Consider the following 21,363-nt stretch of genomic DNA (forward strand, 5'->3'; position numbering starts at 1 on the left):
ACACAATGTTGAGGTTCCATAACTAAAATCTGTAAAATATTTTTGTTCAATTCTATTGTTTTCATTGTCTTTTTGCCCTTGCATTTTTACACTCTCTAAATGACCTTATCTTGGAGGCCATGTTAAGGTACTCATATCTTAAAAATTATCATTCCTAGCCTGACTAAACTTTATAGAATGGAAGACAAGCATGTTCTCAGTAAGATTCAATGATTAAATGTTTGTACCATAGTCTCATTGGTTGTACAGAAGTCCCTAGTTTCTGAAAAAACATGCAAAAAAAGTGATATTGAGGGTCTCAAAACTTTTTTATTGGGACACACCTGCCATCAATGAGTCTTTTCTATAGAAATATAATCCTTTGTTAATGTTGTCCCAAAATGTGAAGTCTCCAAATCAAATGAATTTGACAATAATAAGGATAAAACAAGGCATGTTTGTATTTTTGTGTCATTTTCATGCAGCTGAAAAGCTATGTGGGGTAGGTAGTAGGATCATGAAAATCTATGTGGAAATAGAAAAGTATATGGGCATGTAGTGTGTAAAGTTCTAATATTGCATCTAAGCCCCGTTCACAGAATAAATGCATGTAGTTACAGGTGTTTTGGTAACACCAGAATAAACATTTACAATAAAAAAAAGTGAAGTTTGGCACCCCCCTCTGGCAAAACAGTAGCATTTTGCTACTTTTACAAGGCATTAACTCTGGTAGCTATTTGAATGGAATGGAAAGGCTATATTTTACTTTTACTTACTTTACACCGAATTATGTACTTGAAATTATGTTTTAACGATCAATCTAAAATAGGCCTTTCATTAGTTGGTGGCTGTGAAGTTCTCAAAGGCCATTTGAATATCTTCATACGTCTTACACTGTTCAGAATGCCACTCAGGCACCGCAGCATGATGTGCAGGTAGGGCAATATGTGTCTATGATGGAAAATGGTGGGTAGGGTATGCCTTGGAGAAGTCAGAGGAGCTGGAGGACTACAAGGTAAAATTCCTGCACCCCAGTGGACCAGCTGCCATTCATGTGCTGTGTGCTGTGCCAGCCCCAGCCACTACCAAGACAGGACGGCAGTAGGTATGAAGATATTTTTGTTTGCTCCCAGTAAGCTTTTTGAAGTTGGATTTACTGTTTTGCATCAAACTATTTTTTGGGAACGAGTGCTTTAAAATAAAAGCGAGTGTTTCTATCTGTGTTGTTAATTTAGTGACAAATGACCTTGCCTATTCGTAAGGACAGTGAAATTCACAAAATCCGTTAGAAGAAGAATAAGAAGATATTGGATAACAGTAGAGTGCATTTTCATGCACTCTAATTATTCAGATTTTCTTCCACTACTGTGCCCAATAAGAGTGTTAGAATCTAGATATATCTGTCTAGAATTGTTAAGTGACAAACATAAGGAGCCAAGTATTGTTTTGTGGCCATTTTCATCCAACTTACAGTAGATGGGTCATTTTAGGGATCCAGGAAGTGAGATTTAGTGCGACTGGGAGAAGGAACAGGAAAATGACCATGGCTCTGACTCAAAGCCAATTCAAATGGCCAAGAAAATTACCTGATTGTTGAATGCAGAGTCACTGCGTTTCTTTACCTGATTGTTGAATGCAGAGTCACTGAGTTTCTTTCCATAGACACTGAGCTCCTTCTGAACAATCTCCTTCCGGTCTGGCAGGGACAGTTGTCCCAGGGGAAGTGAGATCGAACCCTTTTTCTTGAGCAGTGGTTGCTGAAGATCTGAGTTGGTAGTAACACTCAGAACCAGAGAAACACCCTAAAAAAAGGTCCCGATAGGTACTGAAAAGTGATTGCTTGCAGAATGCATGTAATGATGCAAAGAATGTGTTCTTGTCTATTCAACCAGGAACATCATCTTATATCAAAACAGAATGCCAGGTTCAGCACTTACCTGAGGTAAATCCTGAGGTATCCAATCAGAAATGAAACTGCCTTGAGCATCCTGCACAACATCCGCCCCATCAATCAACAAGGCAAGTAAATGGCCGCTCTTCACATCACTCAGAAGAGTGTCAAATTCTGCCAGTAATTCTCTTTTGCAAAATAAAAAACAGATCAGTAAGTCTGACTTGAACTACAGAATATTCATGGGTTTCATCAGGTCCCTTTCCACAGGTGTATAAAATCAAGCACCTTGATTACAGTATCAATGCATGGTGTTTGATTAATTCACCTGTGCAAAGGGACCTGATGAAACCCATGAATAGAATATCATCACTTCATTTCGTCATACATTTCTTAGATATACAGAAATTAATGTTGCATTTAATGCTGTGATAAATGCAAACATATGTTTGGCTGTGAACTCCTGATACTTACTTATAGGACAAAGAGGAGGAGAGCTTCTCCTCTTCATCTCCTTCTCTTCGCTTTGTCAACCAATGAATGAGACATCTCAGCAGGTTCTCCACACTGCATGCTGACTGGCTGGCAGCAGTGGAGTAGGATATGACCTCACACCTCTGGGTCTTGTTTACAGTCTGAAGTGCATTTGCTAAACCAGCCTGAATCAAGGTGGGGGCAAGAGATAGATTAACTTCAAACATTATAGTACAAGTGGAGAGTATGGTGTGTGTGTGTGTGTGTGTGTGTGTGTGTGTGTGTGTGTGTGTAGTTACCATGAAGACAGTCTTGCCCTCTCCAGGATTTCCTTCCACCATCACCACTCCTCCTTTCTTCTGAGTCTCTTTCACTTCCTCCATCGCCATGGAAACAAGCTTGCCACGCCCATAGAACTGCTTCTGCAGGGCAGCCTGGTACACTTCCTGTTCCTTAATCTCAGAACTGGCATCAGTCTCAACCACTTCCTGTGAAAGTAGCAATACATGAAACATAAGTCACACATCTGTTCTGGCAAAATGTTAGATCTCCTACGGCCTTTTTTCAATGGAGTTTTTTAATTCGAAATGTCATTAAATTTAGGACTAGTCTAGGCTTAATAGAGACTTTATCTTAATCTTAAAACTAAATCTATCGATTGGGAAAGTGTAACCTGACTCTCGCCAGATCCTTGTAGTTCGCTGAGCTTCACACAAGGATCTGGGACTTCTCCATAGGAGATGTATTTCTGAAGGCGGGGCCTTGTAAAAAAATCCTTGCATGTGATTTGATAAACCACTTGTCCGTTATCTTGAATGACATGCTAGGCTACTTCAAGCTCTTGCCAAACCCGGTCCGAAGAAGAGTGAAAACATCCTTGCCACCAATAAATGCCTTCAAAACCATTCTCTGTTCATCTTTTAAAGAATGAATACTCGATAAATTCGACAAAACGGTTGAAATGGCAGAATCAATGTCAGCACAAGACTTCTCGCTGTGTGCCGCCATTGTTGTTTGAATCAGACAGTCACTTCGGCACTACGTCACATCGATGAAATCCCCTCCGGCGATTGGTTCATTATTTTTTGCTCCCTTGAAGGAGTTTGCATTGCCCTCGAGCCCAGACCCTTGTGTGGAGCTCAGCGAAACGCCTCTGGTGGAGCATGGCGGAACTACAAGGGTCTGGCGAGAGTCAGGCTAGGGAAAGTGGCCCTAAGTGTTTGATAATATCTTTAAAAAGAAGTTTTAAAAAAAGCTTAACCTCTATAAACAGTTTCTGCAGTGTGTCCCACAAATCCTCCACTGCAGCTCTCCCAAAGTCTTCAAGCCCCTTCACATATGGCCTTCCATCCACAACACCACCCCACTCACACGGATAACTGAGGATAAGAGGGCCCATTGATTACATGTTATTTACTAGGCACATAAGGGTTCAGCATCATGAAAGAAGAGTAGTAAGATATCACTCACTTTTCCATCACTTTAGCTCCGCTGCTGCGGATCCTGCTCTTCAGGTCAGCCATCTTGGATTCAGCCTCTTTAGACTCAGCCACAAAGTCTGATCTCCACGCCACAGGCACAGACCTGAACACAACGAGATCCAGGGACAGAGTCAGTGCATTACTGCTATTAACTATTGTTTGCTATGCCATGGTGTTCTCGTGGTTATGAAGAGCAACATGGAGATAGATAGTGATGGCAAAAGTCAAACACAGCAGGGACAATGTAAACGTGAAGGCTCAGAACTGAGAAATGTCTGTCTAAACAGTTATGTTCCAAACACCATGACCTGAAAGATGGGCTTGTCATTTTTTAAAAGATTTAAAAAAAAAGGTAATTTCATATTTACTTGGACAGGTGTGGTGATCTGAAGTAGAGGAGCATGCGGCTGGAGGCCGAGTCCGGCCACAAGGCCTGAAACTGACGGATTTCCATCTCTGTGATTGACAGGCCAGACGGAGCGGAGTTAATCTGTGGAGAGGGAGTTACCTCTCATGAGCACACATGCATACAAACATCAATAAAAACATATGCGCACATACACACCATTATATACAGTACACACACACACACACACACACACAAACACATATGCGCGCGCGCACGCACACACACACACAAACACACCAGCACGCAGTACATATAGTATGCATATGGCATACCGCACCTCTCACCCCCGTATTTCCTCTTACCCAGTCGTGCTGTGGGTTGTCTGGTAGGGAGGGCCGGGGGGGCACCATGCCGTATCGCTCCCCCAGGAGGCCCAGCAGCAGCTGGCTACGGCACACCTCCCCCAGGCAGTGCTGGAGGGTGCGGGCCGCCTCCTCCTCGGTGACGCCCCAGCGCAGCTCCACCTCCTGCAGGTGCAGGCCGTGGGGGGCGGCGCGGCGGCGGAGCTCGGGGAAGACGGAGCGCACCAGCACGTCCCGCTCACCGTGCATGTCCCGGAAGGTGGAGGAGACGAAGACACGCACCCCACGCCACCTGACCAGAGAAAAATCATTTGGACATTTTTTGCTTTCTGTTTTTTTATTCATACCATCAGCATCGCTGTTTTCCTCAGCGGTTAAACTTTTCTATGAACTACTAACCCCACATTACCAGACCATTTGACTTAATTCATCACCAGCTTCACTTGAATTACACAGACTTTCATTCAAAGTCACATTTTTAGAAGACCTGTACTCAAAATCTTGACCGGTATTGTAAACAAACACGTTGCCGGTGGGATCTGGCACTGGTTTGGTAACACTAATGGCCCTCGCCTGTCAGGGACCATCTGTGCCTAGCCATGGCGGGGTGTATCTCAAACTCCACTGCTACTTAGCCACAGGTGGAGGATAGGCTGGAGTGCTGAGGATGAGCGGTGGTACCTGAGCTTAGGTGTTGCAGGCAGAGGGAGGACATCTGCTGCTCGCTCCTGCTCCGCCTTGGTTTGGGGTGGGGCAGGAACACCATGCAGCTTGTCCATGTGCTCCACATGGTCCAGGAGCCTTGAGGAACCCCTCTCCGAGATAAACCTATGAAAAGGAAAACAATACGGGCGAAATATTAACATGACCTCTTATAACCACCAAGCGGTTTGTACAATTGTTCAGTGCATCCACCATACACAGACAGATGGTTTTCTTACTTAAGGATTTGCTCACTGAAGCCATCAAGCTCCAGAGAGTTCCGATCTAAGGGCTCATTCCCATAGTTACTACAAGAGAGAACAAAACTTGGTAAATAATGAATTATAAGTGGCAAATACTCTCTGAAAACGGGCCAGGTGCTATTTACATCACTGAACCAAGTAATATGCTTGCAGTCCATATTCACAACTCACAAAACAGTGTGACCAACCTGATCAAGTGGACAGACACCATTAGGGCATTCTTGTTGACTTCCTTTTTGTACAAGTTAATGCCAGATAAACAAGAGTAAAAAGTCCCTGTAAAACTAATGATATTGTCGACCTGTTGGAAAAAAAGAAAGTATTTAACTCTGGTAATTCCTAGTCAAATCATAATGGTTGTGTTCAATGCTAAAATAAGTACAAGTAAGCAACTGCATCTCATTCTAGATGTACAGAACGGTATGGTGACGCAGTGTTTCTCTGGAGTTATGCATTAAAGATGCAGTCAGTGATTATGCAGGAAGTCACATTTGTTTGTGTTAATGTTTATATTTAATTTTAGCAGAAGTTTGAATATAATGCACATTAGATTTTAACCAAGGACGAAACTAAACACGTCAGGGAGGTATCTCACCCCTACCTTCAGTATTCCCAGACAAATTCTTAGCAAGGTTTAATTTCTGTTTGGGAGACACGCTACCCCCACTTTGTTTGTTTCCAATTGTCGGAGTCTGGGCTGCCTACGTACAGATACCTTTTCTTTTTTTTTACAGTGTAATCACGGCATGGACAGCTGGAGACTGCTGAGGAGATGATTGCTGAACGTGACAAAAAATTTGATGGGCTTGAAATCGATTAAAATCCTTGACTGCACCTTTAAAGTCTATCTTCATGGCCACATGTCTCGCAGCAAAAAAGCTTATGACCACTATGCCTAACTGAGTCTTAAAGTAAAGCATCACCAACACCAACTATGCAACAGCACATCTGTTCAGAGCTGTGTCCTGTGCCCACAGTAATTAGTGCTCAGATATATTCACTCACGTGAGTCTTGTCTGCAATCATTTCGTTGAGAATGTTGAACTTTGACGCCTTCCTCTCATTCCAGTCCATGTTGTTCCACTCCTAATCGCAACAAAACCAAACACCATCAGTTCCAACTACAGAACAAGTGCTGATCCCTAGAAGGCATGCATTCATTGATTACATTGGTAAAATGGTTGTGAGTGACAACAGCTGTGAAGTTTTTCTTATTAAAGCGTGGCAGCCATGAATTTGGATCCGCCGTTATGGAAGCATATGAGTTCCAAAATTCAAATGAGAATACATTCTGCAATATGCAATTCTAAAAGACATTACATTATGCAATTGCTAATTCATTATGCAATCTAATATTACAATTTGCAATACTTTCTTTCAAAATGCATTTTAATATACAAAGTGGCAATACAATCATCAAATCAATTTGATGTATTTTGGTTAAAAATTTTAAAAGACATGGATTGAATTGCATTCCATTTTGCCATGGTACTTTAGTCTCAAAATTCAAATGGCAATTCATTTTGCATTTCAATTTTCAATATTCAGTTTCATCATTTAATTGTCAATTACTTTTGCAATTTAATGTTCAAAATTCAATGTAGAATTTAATTATTGGGGCTAACACAGGGCTACTAACAGGGCAGGGCTGTTAATGACAGGGCTACATCGTTTCATTCACACTCACAGGCACTCCTGGTCTGACCACGACCGTCCAGCTGCAGCCTGCACTGTCAGACCGGTCAGACCCCCTGCACAAAGCCTTCGAGGCTTTGCCCCTGCACGGTCAGATCCGGAAACGAAGCAGAATGCATTCTCATTTGAATTTTGGAACTCATATGCTTCCATACGCCGTGGTGAGAGCATGTCTGGTGTCAGCTCCCTACAACACACACAGAGCCAATGTCCATAGGGACCCAAGTTTGAGTCTGACCTGAGGCCATTTCTCAAACCCACATCCTATGGAATTTGTTTCATTACTGAGCAAAAACAATCCAAAAACAAGAGGTTTGTTTTCAGTCATATTTTTTGCATGCAGTGATATTTATTTGTTTGCTCAATAATGAAACAAATGTCATTCCACACACCCCATTTCTCCCCCAGCTACAGTACCTCCCTGCTATGTCTTCACTGTCCTGTCAACAAAAGGCTGGACACATCTCATTTTGGTAGTGGAGCACGATGCTAACAAAATGCTTTTCTGCTCTCAGTGAGCTAGAACTTAATCTTGAACCTTGATGTATACTGATAATGCACTATTCCCACCCTCTTCTCAATTGTATATTACATCTTGGTTGCCTGTTGAGGTGTCCACGACCATGCCAACCTTGACAAGGACAACAAGGAGGTGGACATTCCCAGCCGCACGCCGCCTCCGGACAACTGCATTACCCTATCCCACCCATAGTGTCTATCTATGGGCTCAGGAAAATTGTCCATGTGCACAGTTTGATACTCAATTAAAAAACTGCAGCCAAAATTGTAACAGCCAATATTGTATTGACATGATACAGAAAATAGCACGGTCTTATCTGGGCCTGAGCTCATTTAAAATGGACTAAGGTAACATGGAAAAGGTACTGTGGTTCGACCAATCAAAAATATTGAGATTCAGAAATAATTTCTCCATTGCCACATGGCTTTGTGCAGTGGGCAGCCTAGCGTGTCAGTCTTCTCTACACCACACTCCTTGGTTAGTCAATCAGCTACATAACCCCTTAACCTGAATGCATTGTGTTCTCTTTAAGATTTACTGTACATCTAAGCTTTTTGAGCCTTTAGTTGACAGGGCACTGGAGAGTAGACAGGAAATGAGTGGGAGAGATATAGCGCACGGAATGACCTCAGTTCAAACTCCAACCAGGGTCCTCACAAGCACTGAGCCTGCATGTGGTATGTTCTTGAACTTCCCCTTGGGGATCAATAAAGTATCTATCTATCTATCTATCTATCTATCTATCTATAAATCTGTGGGATGCTGCCACTTGCACCACAGCTCCCCCTGCTGGTCATGTTCCACACCACACAGTAAGTGGTGTAATGGAGTAAGGTACTGGTGTTCCTCCAAGTTCCTCTGTGCCACTCAGCTGACTAGAAGCAGCTCTGAGGAGGTAAGCAGCCTTACCGTTGCTTTCTTCAGAACAGGTCGGACGTTATCCAACAGTACGTCCGACTGGAGTGTCACCTCTTTGAAATGTTCTTCATTCATCTGGAGGACAAACTGGGCATGCTCACAGCAGTTCACAATCATCAGTGACATTAGCACTGCCAGTTCTTGGACCTGTGCAGGGCAAATATGCGCACACACAAACACACAAACACAAACACACACACACACACACACGTGCATTAAAAATACACTCAGACGTATACACACATACACATAGAGGACACACACACACTGATGATTTAGGGGTCAGCAACAACCAAGTGACATGAGACAGACTTGTGTGAGGATCTCTTACAGAGGGTGCGGTCTTCTCCTCCTCTTCCTTCTTTTCGGGGTCAGGGGGAAGGCAGAAGTCGTAAGTCTGTTTGCGTCTCTCCTCCCCAATACTGGCGTTGCAGAGGACCAGCGTGCGGCCAGGGAGGGGTGGGATGTTGTAGCGGCAGGAGATCTGCACAGCCTCCTCCAGTGCTGCTCTGTAGCGAGCCAAGAGCTCGTCTGTGTAATGCTGCTTGCTGCAGATCAAGGCATAAGGTGAAAGAGGTCAAAATCAACACAAATTCTCTATCCAAAGGACAGTTGTCTAAAACTAGTCAGCTAACTACCGAAACATCAACAGACTTGTTTTGTTTTACCAATATAACATTAAAGAGCCATGTAACTGTGACAGAGGTGATGTTGGCTGGTGTCAAAAACATTGCCTAGCTCACCTAAACACCCCCATGGAAACAATGAAAACCTGCCAACAACATCATACTATAAACTGTAAAGCATAATATATCATAATGCCTTCATTATGTGAATGTGATGTGATGAGCATGTAATTACCGGTCATAACTGTAAGTGTGATAAGTATCTAACAGGGAGGCTGCACCAGGCGTGTAACTGAAGCGCTTCGTTCACAGAGCGTCTGCTGCAACGATTAGCTTCCACTGTAATCAGTAGAACTGGCTATGCCAGATGTGATAGCGGCGCGTACTTTAAACAAATTGACCAGCCTAATTATTCCATTTTAAAACTATGCAGACAGAAAGCTTCAGTTGTAGACCTGGGGCCTCATTAAAGAAAAATATCCTAACTGCTATAGGATAACTAAAATATATTTATCAATAATACATAAACAATCTAATATTCTGTTGTAATGATTAATATTTGTTTGTTGTAACTGTTATGATAAAAAACATAAACTTAGGATTCCTAAATTTCTAAGTTAAGAAGAATTTGGCCATTATAGAACCATCCTAAGCTAAGATCGGACATTTCTGTAATGAGGCCTCTGGTGTAGCACGGGTGTCAGAGTGGAAAAGCTCAATGTGATCAGAGGCTATATAGTACCATGCTTTTTTGTAAAGTTGCTTCTTCATCTTGAAGATGCGGTAAACAAAAGGCACTCCCAGGGCCACCCTCAGTCTCCTGCGTTTGGCGGTCTCCCAGTCCAGACTCTTGAAGCGCTTGCTTTTGGGCAGCTTCTTCAAAATCTTTTTCAGGATAGCAGCAGAGGTTGGTACGTCTTCTACTGCTGTTACAGCTAACAGAGAGGAGTCGCATGGAACAGAAGGACTGTGATCATTTTACTGGAAAGATATCCTCACATCAACACAGGTCTTGTTTTTGAAGTGGCAATGTCATCACATTATATCTACTGGCATCTATGTCTGTCTGTCTGTATCATATACATACACCAGGGATGGTAATTTGCACCAGCCACATCAATCTAACAATTCTGCATATTATTATATATTGTGTAATTTATATATAAAACATATGTACATGTATACTGTACACAGACACTAAATTGCTATGCAGTACATGCACTCTAAATAGCTTTCGTGTGTTGTTGTTAGGGATGTCACGAGAACCGATACTTGCGATACCTCTCGATTCCAAAATTAAAAAACACCGGCGATGCCCATTTTTTCGAAGCACCGTAAGCACCGACGCCAGCATAAGCATCGGTGCTGCGACTCTTCCGGAACTGATGGGGGCAATACAGTGTTTCCCACACATAGACTAATTTGAGGCGATGCGCCACAGAGTCAGCACCGGCCGCCACATATGGTTTCGTTACTTTTTATTTTATTTATTTATCTATTTTTCAACGCTATTGAAAAACACGCAACATTCGTTAAGCTGAATTTCCTTTCCCTGCTCTCCCTCTCTGTCACTCACGCGTCTGTCTCTCATGCATGCACACACACACAGTCCCCTCCGTGCACACAGCGTCTGTCTCCATGAAAACCAACCAATCATTCCTGGAAGCGTGGTCGTACTGATGCACCTGACGCTGCCCAGGTGGATAGTTCTTCTTCCACATCGTTTGTAGACTATGCGTGCAACTTTACCAAACAGTAGAAGTAAGCTCACTCTCCTTGGCCCGCTCTCGTGCGTGGTCAATGGACACCCGCCCGCATGCACATTTAATCCAAATAAAACATTCACAATCGTGAACGCAATGACGCACAGAAGACGACTAGCTAAATTGCTGTTTAAAATCCGGTTAGCATCATTAGCAGGCTATGCAGCAGACATTTGATTAAAACTTGCATTCAAGTTGACTGACCATCTCAATACCAATGTTTTTCAACTCCAAGACTTAAAAGGGCCTGTCCCAAGGAGAAAAAGTAGCTTACCTTGAAACTTAAACACATGTGGGGATACTGAACAGTCCAACCAGTAGAGTAGCCTATGATAAGATTAGCCTGCTACTTTGTTTACAATATTTTGAGGCTTCAACCAGACGGCTGAATCTAAGAGGTGGAGTTGTAATATGAATAGTTGGCTATAATCTGCATAAAGTTTGCTGTTATGAAGATCAGAAATTTCAGTATATAGAATGTATGAATAGTTACAGAATGTGTGTGTGTTTCAAATAAAGACTTTGCATCTTGTAAAAAAAATCATTCACATTATATGAAAGCAAAGCGATAAAAAGGCGATGCAAGTTGTTGGTTTTTATACAGTAGGCTACAATCCATTAGAAAAGTGATTGAATTAATTATGTGTAAGCCTATGTGATATGCTTGCAATTGGATACTGTATTCTGTTATGCACTGTAGAAATTATATTTCAGTATTCTGCAAATATTTAAAGAAATTCATTAAGTACATGGGATTTTAGAAAATCCTTTTTTTATACGGTAGTATCGAATTTGGCATCGAGAATCGTGTAATTTTGCTGGTATTGGCACCGACTACTGATTTTTTGGTATCGTGACACCCCTAGTTGTTGTTGCTGCTCTGTGCTGCAGACGTAGTGTTGTGTTTGTGTTTCAGTTTCGGTAAGGCCTAGGGTGTCACTTTAATGGCCTGTACAGACTAAATGATTTTCTGTCTTCCACGATGATCTTTTACGATTGACCATGTCAGATTAGATGATCAGAGAACCACAAAATCTTGCCGTGTCTTGGTCGTAAGACCTATCAATCGTAGCCCTCTCATCACGTTGTTGGTCGTTGAATAGGTTACATTACAAGATGTCTCCTTTGGGCGTCATTCCCAACTTTTAACATTCGGACACAACACTGGAAATGTGTTGGCCACAACATAATCGGACACAAGGGAGTGTACCACACAGGCACAGGTTTGTCCTACCTGTCTTGCCCAGCTCCAGGATGACCTTATATGCAGACAGGAAGCGAAATGGGAACTGTCTGCTCTGAATTACAGATGACTGCAGAGACAAAACACACAACAGGCTCTCACACATGTGCTCTATTTCCTTCTATCAGATGCATGACTGATGCATGAATGCATGGACTGAGAGGTGTGCATAATGTCTTCAGGCTTGTATTTCTTTCTTTCTTTCTTTCTTTCTTTCTTTCTTTCTCTTTGTCTTTCTTTCTTTCTTTCATTAACTTAACCATTTATTTTATTCCATTCAGTAATTCAGCTCTACAGGAAGTCTCACTTTTCATGGAGAGAAGATCAGATGCCATGCGTGGCTGGGTGTGCATGTGTGTGTGGCTGTGTGAGAGAGAGATGGTTTGAGAAAGAGAGAGAGAGAGAGAGAGATGTATATGTGTGCAAAGAGTATGTGTGTTGTGTGTAAGAGAGTGTGTATATGTGTGCATAGTATAGTGCATGTGTGTGTTGATTATGTGTCATGTTAGACGGCTTGAGCAGCTTACTTTGGATGTGAGTCTGGCCAGGATCTTCTGGTGATGCCTCTCACTGATGCCCTGAGTGATCATGTTCCTCAGGTTTCTCAGCATGGCCATGAAAGGCAGCGACTTACTATCTGCAACAACAATACAACAACAAATAAAGAGACATGGAGATATGTCAGGGTACATGTGTTTTCTGTCTCGACAAGCTGGACTGTCTCCACTGAAACAATTAAGGTGCAGGTGTGTTTGAATCACTAGCAATAACATGGACTGTGGTGGCTATTGTCAATGTGTTGTGTGTTGAACTGTGTTGTGACAAACTGTGTTGTTTCCATGTGTTGGTAATGGCAGACACTACAGGTGGCATAAGAATCTGAACAACTGTTGAAGGTACAATCAACAATTCAGGGAAAAGGTTGTTGACAGTGGTGCTCAACAGACAGTCGAATTTTACTTCCGTGTTTATGAAGCGAATAGTTGATTGGATGAAAAGGTGTATACAGTAGCTTTTTTGATTCCCGTTCTCAGAGCAAGAACTGTGTAGAAATGCCAGAGCGCACAGACAGAATGCATTTACAAGAGAGTTGTGAGAAACAATTTGTTGAGGAAAAAGTGCATTGAATTGGAATACACTTCTAAAAACTAGGCTAGTGCAATCTGGTGTGATGTCAAATGACGCAATGCACTCCAGTTTCTCCTCACCAATCAGCTTCTCCCAGGTGGCAGCCTTATTTCCCTCCTGACTGACCAAACGATCCCAGGTGTTCGGTTGCTTCAGCTTCATGCGTTTCCCTGACAACTCCTTCTGCCAGGTCCCGTTCAGGCCGCTACGAGAGAAAGCCTGCATGTCTGCTGGGTACCTGAGGATAAGTGGGGAGAGGAGGCCGTGTCAGTAGCTGGACTTACAATCAACACATTTGCATATTTTAAGCTTATATGTGGAAATTATATTAATTATAATTATTTCACCCTATGTGAATCAAGAGTTATTACTGCACATTTCAAGTGTTTCCAGTCAGGCTTTCTTAGTGGAATGGTTAGAATCCAACATGGAAACACCAACACTGTGAGTGTGCATGGTCAGCACAGTTTAGAGCTTGTGAATACTGTACTTTTGCACTTGTGTATTGGTACTTTTTTCATCCAGTTTGTATGCAGTATACATTCTATGGTAAAAGTTGGTAGTTTTTAACTTTAAGCTTCAAAATAATGTTAATTAGTATATTCATTGTACTTTGAGGAATTGTAATGTATGTTCGTAACCTGGCTTTACTTCTTGATGCAATTTAATGGATTGCTACATTGTAACATGTGCAGTACACAATGTTCCAAATTTGAAGTGTTTGCTCTGAATCCATCAGCCACGCTTTGTCTAAGACAAAGACCACTGTGAGAACACAACCACTGAGACAGACCCACCACACAACCAAGAATAAATCCATGCAAACACAGACACACCTCTTCCCCAGTACAGCCATAACATGCTCAGCAGGTTCTTTGATGTGTAGGCGCTCGATCATTTTCTTCAGGTTGAACTCGCTTTGCTTCTTGTCCACCGGTTGACGAGCATCACTCTGTAGCTGGTGTGGCACAAGTGGTGACACACATTATACAATGTTACGCAGCCTGGTCTCATATTCAAGTAATGTGCTCCTATGTGTAAGTTATGGCACAGTATCTCATCCAATTACTGATTGTATGAGATGAGCGCTGAACAAGCACCCAGTCCAGTACTATAAGTGACAGGCTAAATGTAATCCCTTTGGATGGAGGACTCAAAGGCACACACAGGAACCACAGCATGACCATGGAGTCTTGCAGGTTCCAAAGCACTGATCATGCCTACAGGATAATATGATAAGGAAATGCTCACATATTTCTGCAGGGCTTCAGACTCTGACCCCACCAGGTTTGCCCACTTGGTCCACTGTTCATCTGATACCACCTGGACAACAGAACAGTGGCAGAAGGGAAAACATTGTGAGAGTAACAGACATCCATATCATTACATGATCAAATGCTGTTATGTCTACATCCATATAGTATGTATGCAAACATAAGATTTCCTGAATATGTCTATACATGTTTATCACCATGCAAGCTCAGTGGTCTACCTTGGCCTTGGGTTTCTTGTTATGCTTGCACCTATGTTTCCGCGTGTTGTACTTTGCCAGCTGATATTCACTGAACTGCTTGAATTTATCAGTGAGGCCTTTCTTCAAACAGGAAGGCAGAGACTTGCTGAAACACTGGGGATGCGATGGCAGAAAGATCATTACAGGAGTTGAAACATTGGTTCAGACCTGAACAAAAGCTCTGAACAAATGTGCTAATTCTTTCAGTCATTAAGTAACATCAGTAGACAATCAAGCAGAGACAAGGTACAGCTGATGTGCAGCACAAACGTACAGTTGAGTAGATTCTTATCACTTCCAGCCAATCAGAAGGCAGCTGTGTGGCGGCACAGAAGTATCGGCGTACATGTGGCTTCGTAGCAGGAAGGTGGGCAGCTAGTGCCAGCAGGAAGTTGGCAGTGATGCGAATGTTCAGTTCCTGTCTGGTGTACACTGCCACCTGACCAGAGGGAGAGAGGACCAGTTCAATGGAGAGGAAGCTATAATGCTGTATTTTTAAATATTATTTTATGTAAAGACACACTGTTACAAAATCTAAAGCCCACCCTAACCTTAGCTGTAACCAAAACCATGGGAATATCCTGTAAGAATACACTACAGTACATAAATGTGCAGTATTTGCTAATTAATGATGCCTCGCCAGTATGTATATAATGCCTACGGACACTCTATCATGTATTGTCTCTAAAGCACAGACGCAACAACTGGTCGGTAGACCCCTGGGGTCATATGCGTTCAAAGAAAAGATTTGTGCCTAAAGTTATGACATTTTCAAAGCTGTTATGAAATATATATCTACTTTCAAATCTTAATTTATAGACATGAATTCTGGCACAGTGAGGGAAAACTTTAAACCCTTAAAAAAGTAGAAAAGAAAGGGACAAAATACAGGGATCGGAAAGATCAGTGGCGCTGCCTCTCTAGAGAAACATACGGAGTGATGCAGCTTCCAAATACCGACTGACCAGTGACCAATCAACGCACCTTGAGGAGAAACTCGGGGTCTTTCTTGGAGATGTCTTCTGAGAGGTTCATGACTGTCTTCCAAACCTTCTTCTCGTCATCCCAGTCTTTTTCACCCGGAGTGCAGGTCTTCATCACCAGTGAAGTGCACACTGCATTCAGCAGACGGTACTGACAGAGGTGGGAGAGCAAAAGGCCAAAGCACAATAGAGACAGGGTCCATGAGACAACCAGGAAGAGATTAAAATCTACAGTGATGACAAAGGGGACTACTGCTGTGGCTGTGACAACTGGAATACATGAATGTACAACAAATCTGACAGCAAGAGGAAGAATGTGTATTTTGACCGGGTGTGTCTATTCTGTATGCTTTACCTTCTTATCTTTCAGGTCCTCGAGCTGACTGTCAACATGGTATGTTCTCACTGTAAACTCCTCATCAGGAGCTATGATCTGCTCCTCCTCTTCCTCTGCCAAATCCAACTTAACGTCAGGCATCACTATTGACTGCTCAGGGTCCTCATCTTCAATGTATCCAAAATCAGATGCCTTACATTTTACACAGACAAAAGAATGTAAAGACGTAGTAGTTTACACAGACGTAGTTGATATCATAACAATGTTTTGTTCTTTGTTCTCATAATCTGAATGCACTGTATGAATCTTCTGTCTTCTTTTTATTTGTATGCGCCTTAAAATGTTCTGACCAAGGATAACACAACATGAAGTTCATGGAATTGGTATAGTGTCATTTGAACTGGAGCTCTGGTTGCAAGTGTCACATAAAAACAGCATATTATAGCATACACTCAATGCAAAAAAAGCTCAATTACTTTAAAGTAACCCACATGCTTTAGATGGCATGAACCAGAGCGGTAGATAAAACAGAGTGGTGACACTCCCATAGACCTCCATAGGAAAAAATGGCTGCACTTTTTCCAGGCTATTTCCTCGTTATGGGACTTTTGGAACTATTTACAGCCAATCTCTTGGTCAGTAGACTATGAATTAATTGATCACACCCTCCAGCAGCATCCAGAAGTACATCCCACCCTCCTGCGATTCAGCCATTCGCAGGTTTTTTGGAACTTTTGATCGTGTGGCGGCAACATCAAAGCGTGCTGCAACTCTCTCTTTCTATGGCTCTGGCATGAACAACATAGCCTTGCAGTCATAGAGTGGTACTGTACATTCTAATTCTAACAGTCAAAGTGAACAACCCAAGATTCCATAAAAAAAAGATACCTGACTGGTGATATCGTCAAGCCTAAAGCATCTCTCCCTCTCATCTTCGCTGGGCTGTTTCTGATTCTCATCAGTTTGGGCAGGATGGGGGAGCTGTGGGCCAGAGGAGACACTGCTGGGGGGCAACAGAGTGCTCCTGAGGGAGGAGAGAGGGGAGAGAAGAGGGTCTCTCTTCAGCAGAGCGTTCTCCGTGCTGAGGAGGTGAGAGGAGGAGGAGGAGGAGGAGCAGGAACAGCCGAAGGATGCAGGGCCACAGAGAGCCACAGAAGCGCTGGAGGACAGCAGCGGAGATGTGGACACTGTGGAGGAGAGGTTAGATGGCTGGAGGGAGGGGCAGGACAGCCCCTGGCTGGGGGTCTGGGTCATCCATGACGGAGGCTTGGTGAGGGACTGCGACAAGGTAGTGTTTGACTGGGCTAGGACTCGGTTTTCCAGACTTGGAGCATAGTTGGAGAGGAGGCTGGCCCTGGAGCGCTGGTCAAGGTCCAGGCCTGACTGAAGCAAAGTAAGGGCCTTCATATCTCCCTACCAGACAGAGAGCACAAGATGAAGTTTAAGGAGTGAATTTCTTCAACTTTATTGGCCTGCATATTGAACTTAGTACTCGCGAAACACAGAATTGATCCCATCATCTGTGGATGTTCCCAGCTTTAGTGTAGGCCTATCATGGGTGTGGTGGTATGCGATGTAGGCCTACACAGACTGGAGTGTATGGGCGTGAGGTCGCCTGTGAAGCAGAGGCCAAACTTCAATCACTACTAGCAAGATACAGGTAACGATGTGAAGTTGTGAAGTCCTTACATTCAAAGGAAACAATGTACATCGTGCAACTAATTATGTTGCATTCAGCAAGAAGTTAAGCTTACCAAGAGAAAATAGCCTATATCTAAAGAAAAACTGTCTGACTTAACTCTGACTTCACTTTTTTAGATGTAAGTCGTTCCTGATCATCGAAATCAGTTTGACAAACGGCATCAGGTTCGTATTAACCGAGATTATACATGCTTCATTCGGATTACGCTACTCACAATATTTTCCCAAACCAGCTGAATAGATCCTATTCTATTTCAACCTATTCGTCGCTGTGTGTAGCTTCCTAGGCTACTTCCAGCAGCAGACAGGCCCTTTCCGAAACCAGACCCTAAATCCTAACACTACACACTTCCACTTCGTTTGCGCGTTCACGCGAGGGTCCGCCACATTAAATATCATCCGAAACGAATTTTGAGTCGAGTGAAGTGCCTAGGGAGAGGGGCTACCACGCCTCCAGGAGCAAGTCAGCATCGATGCTGACTTGAAACGCAGGTGCAACCGTTTTCAAGTGTTCGTGCAGCTCGTGAATCTCCCTGCCAGTTGTTTTTTGGTCCGTATGACGGCATTTACAGATAAAAGCGTGATTTAAGCTACATTGTAACAACTCATGTTCAGTTTGATACTCAGTAAAATGTGCAAGATCGTACAGAAGTAGGCTGTAATATTTGAACACATGTGCAGGTCGCATTTACAGCACTTTTATAATTTGATGTTAAATAAAGCATAAAATGCAACTCCTCACTCATAGTAATGAAAGGAGAGAAGAGGGATGTATATCCTAATACATAGGGGTGTCCAGAACATCTTAATTGGCGATTTAATATTGGCTTCATAATTTCTATGAAAACGAATATGACGTCAACTTCCTTCTCCCTTCAAGCGCATCCGAAATGTAGCGCTGTTTTAACCCCCTAACCCTTCAAATGCGAGTGTTCTCCGCACCCACGAGTGGACTTGAAAAGGAAGTTCACTCGCTAACCGAGTCGAAGTGAGTAGGGATCCGTTTCGGAAAGGGCCACAGTCTGGGAGGTGCAGCCACAGGGTGCAGCTCGATCATGAGAAACCGTTCCTGTTCACAACTAGGCTACAACTTCTGCAATAGGATTGGCTAATAAGAGTCAGCTGCCAGGCTGACGTGAGTTCATTCCCAAAGAGACAGCAGTCCACAAGAAAGAAACCGTGAAGACAAGACCGACTCAAGTCCAGAGGTCGAGTCCAAGTCCAAAATAACAAAGCTGTCAAGTCGGTACTGAAAAAACTAATTCTCAACACCACTAAGTTGAAATGGTTTTCTTAACTACTTCTTTTTACAGTTAGGTTATAGAGGCTTTTCACGTTAAAGAGACCCTATGCAACTTTTTCATAGTCATAAAATCGCTCAGAAATCGTTGTTTCGCTTGACTGACCAGTTTCATTGAAAACAGTAATAATTTCCTCCCGCCCCCAGTGTCCCTATCCCTATTGCAACCTTGCAGTTTGTGCAGGAGACGATCGCTCATTGTTTATATCTGGAAGTCTGAGACACGTAAGGAACAAGAATTCACCATGCTTGCAATTTATATATTTATAAATAGCCTGTATAAATATACACGCTAAAGCTGTCGGGGAAGCTCTGCAGAGAAATATGCAAGCATAAAACGAGCGAAAACGAAAAACGAAATCGAAACCAGAGATGAAATCGCCAATCCTGCATAGTTCCTCTTTAAAGATGAGTTTTGGAGAGGCAGATACGCCAACAACGAGCAGTTGAAGCAGAGTAGCCTAGATTAGCCTAGCCTACTCATTTTTATTTATTATTTTAGCATCAACAATTTATTATTTCTAATAGCCTATATTCATTAGGCCTACTAAGCTACCCTGTTTACTGTATTTCATGAAATTTTAATAACCTGAATCTATGCCAGCTGGTTAAAATATCAGTGTTTAAGAGGACATATTTCTGTCCATTCATTTATGTATTCTATTTCATATAGTCGGCTATAGGCTACCATGTGTCATTTTCTTGCTGAATCTTGTAATGTCATGTAAAATTGACTTCAGAACTTCTAGCCTACCTAGATCGTGACTTTGTTTTTACATTCATGTGTCATCATTTGTGGAGGATGCAGGACACCCTACTTTTTAAGCAAGCCTACATCTTCCATAGATTCATTAAAAGTCTACAGGCTCATTGCTGATATGAGGTGGAGCGCTATATTTTCAGATTCTTAATCCTGTATATTCCTACACTGTTCTTCAGAAATCAAACCCAGCGACATGAAATTGCCTGAAACTGTCATAATGACTGGAATAGCCTACATGACATTATGATGTATATATATCACCAGAGAGCAAGACTCATAGACATATATACATATATGGCAAAACTTCTGTTGAACACCTCAAAATTCCTTGTCTATTTAACCTGAGGTCAAAATTATCCAACATTTAGCACGGCTTGTATTGTTACAGCTTACAACTATCTGTGAAGAGGCATGCTACTGTGACAAGAGTTAAAGGTGTCCTCTCAAAAGGGCATCACACAGCATTTGTGGACACAACACACACAAAACAGGAATCCAGAAACATAGCAGGCTACACTGGATAAAATTACACGTCTTTTTAGTAGCTTCAGTGCACAACACATTCATTTTAATTGTGCTTGTTTATCTCAATGTAATGTTAAACAAGTGTTAAGAAAAAAAGAGATGACTTTGATGATCATTTCTTCATGGTAAATGAAACATACATTGCTCTTGAAATTCTATTTTTTATTTGGAAGAGAATATCCAGTCTGATGTTAAAAGTAGTCGATGGTGACCGTGGCAAGGAAACATTTAGACCTATCAGGTGGAACTCTTGAGCAGAGGGAGCCTATGCTTCTGCCAGGCTGATATATGAGGAAGTAAAAGAGGAGGTTGCAGCACTAAGGGGATGAGAAAGAAAGGAGGGTTGGAGGGCCGAGGCCAGGAGCTGCCAGTGGTGAGACCCTTTCTGGGGATCCCTCACCTGTATGGATGGGACAAATGGGGGACATAATTGGGCAAAAAAGTCATTTGAAGAAACATTTCACCGATGCCCCCAGTAGGGATGGAAGATGTTGGAGATTTCAGTTTCTGCTCGCTATACCACCTATTAACCAGCGAATGGCGCGTAAGAGCGTAGGCCTGTCATCTTCTTTTCCACTTTTTCTTTGGCTTCCTGGTTTCCCTGGCTGTTTATCGGAAACATGCACTACGAATGTTTGGGCCTTGTATATAACATTCCTCGTTGTTCAGCACACAAGTGCAACAACAACACCATTCTGACAGGCGAACACACAGGCATAATGGTAGGCAAAAACATGACACAACAGCGTTAAACGCGTTCATCAACATGTCTCCGCTGATAACAAAACGTTGTCTCCTGGCACTTTCCCTGATATGTCTCTCCCGGTGCTCCACTGATCGATATGAC

General features: G+C 42.6%; 1 protein-coding gene across 1 annotated transcript in view; it reads right to left on the reverse strand.

Annotated features, from left to right (window-relative positions):
- LOC134075110 (telomerase protein component 1-like) overlaps nucleotides 1-18,236 on the reverse strand; it is a 32,701-nt gene extending 14,465 nt beyond the window's left edge. The window contains exons 1-26 of the mRNA XM_062530588.1: nucleotides 18,144-18,236; nucleotides 17,116-17,640; nucleotides 16,246-16,419; nucleotides 15,892-16,041; nucleotides 15,182-15,346; nucleotides 14,887-15,021; nucleotides 14,646-14,717; nucleotides 14,231-14,352; nucleotides 13,475-13,632; nucleotides 12,794-12,903; nucleotides 12,258-12,336; nucleotides 10,003-10,195; nucleotides 8,966-9,182; nucleotides 8,626-8,781; nucleotides 6,507-6,587; nucleotides 5,690-5,802; nucleotides 5,478-5,546; nucleotides 5,218-5,364; nucleotides 4,537-4,828; nucleotides 4,194-4,315; nucleotides 3,815-3,928; nucleotides 3,606-3,723; nucleotides 2,644-2,832; nucleotides 2,345-2,529; nucleotides 1,917-2,058; nucleotides 1,602-1,781 (exon numbers count right to left, since the gene is read on the reverse strand). Of these exons, the coding sequence (XP_062386572.1) occupies nucleotides 1,602-1,781; nucleotides 1,917-2,058; nucleotides 2,345-2,529; nucleotides 2,644-2,832; nucleotides 3,606-3,723; nucleotides 3,815-3,928; nucleotides 4,194-4,315; nucleotides 4,537-4,828; nucleotides 5,218-5,364; nucleotides 5,478-5,546; nucleotides 5,690-5,802; nucleotides 6,507-6,587; nucleotides 8,626-8,781; nucleotides 8,966-9,182; nucleotides 10,003-10,195; nucleotides 12,258-12,336; nucleotides 12,794-12,903; nucleotides 13,475-13,632; nucleotides 14,231-14,352; nucleotides 14,646-14,717; nucleotides 14,887-15,021; nucleotides 15,182-15,346; nucleotides 15,892-16,041; nucleotides 16,246-16,419; nucleotides 17,116-17,634 (4,002 nt within the window). The 5' untranslated portion in view covers nucleotides 17,635-17,640; nucleotides 18,144-18,236. The remainder of the gene's footprint in view (nucleotides 1-1,601; nucleotides 1,782-1,916; nucleotides 2,059-2,344; nucleotides 2,530-2,643; nucleotides 2,833-3,605; nucleotides 3,724-3,814; nucleotides 3,929-4,193; nucleotides 4,316-4,536; nucleotides 4,829-5,217; nucleotides 5,365-5,477; nucleotides 5,547-5,689; nucleotides 5,803-6,506; nucleotides 6,588-8,625; nucleotides 8,782-8,965; nucleotides 9,183-10,002; nucleotides 10,196-12,257; nucleotides 12,337-12,793; nucleotides 12,904-13,474; nucleotides 13,633-14,230; nucleotides 14,353-14,645; nucleotides 14,718-14,886; nucleotides 15,022-15,181; nucleotides 15,347-15,891; nucleotides 16,042-16,245; nucleotides 16,420-17,115; nucleotides 17,641-18,143) is intronic.
- Nucleotides 18,237-21,363: the final 3,127 nt, after the last annotated feature.

Source organism: Sardina pilchardus, chromosome 2 (assembly GCF_963854185.1).
Source record: "Sardina pilchardus chromosome 2, fSarPil1.1, whole genome shotgun sequence".
NCBI lineage: Eukaryota > Metazoa > Chordata > Actinopteri > Clupeiformes > Clupeidae > Sardina > Sardina pilchardus.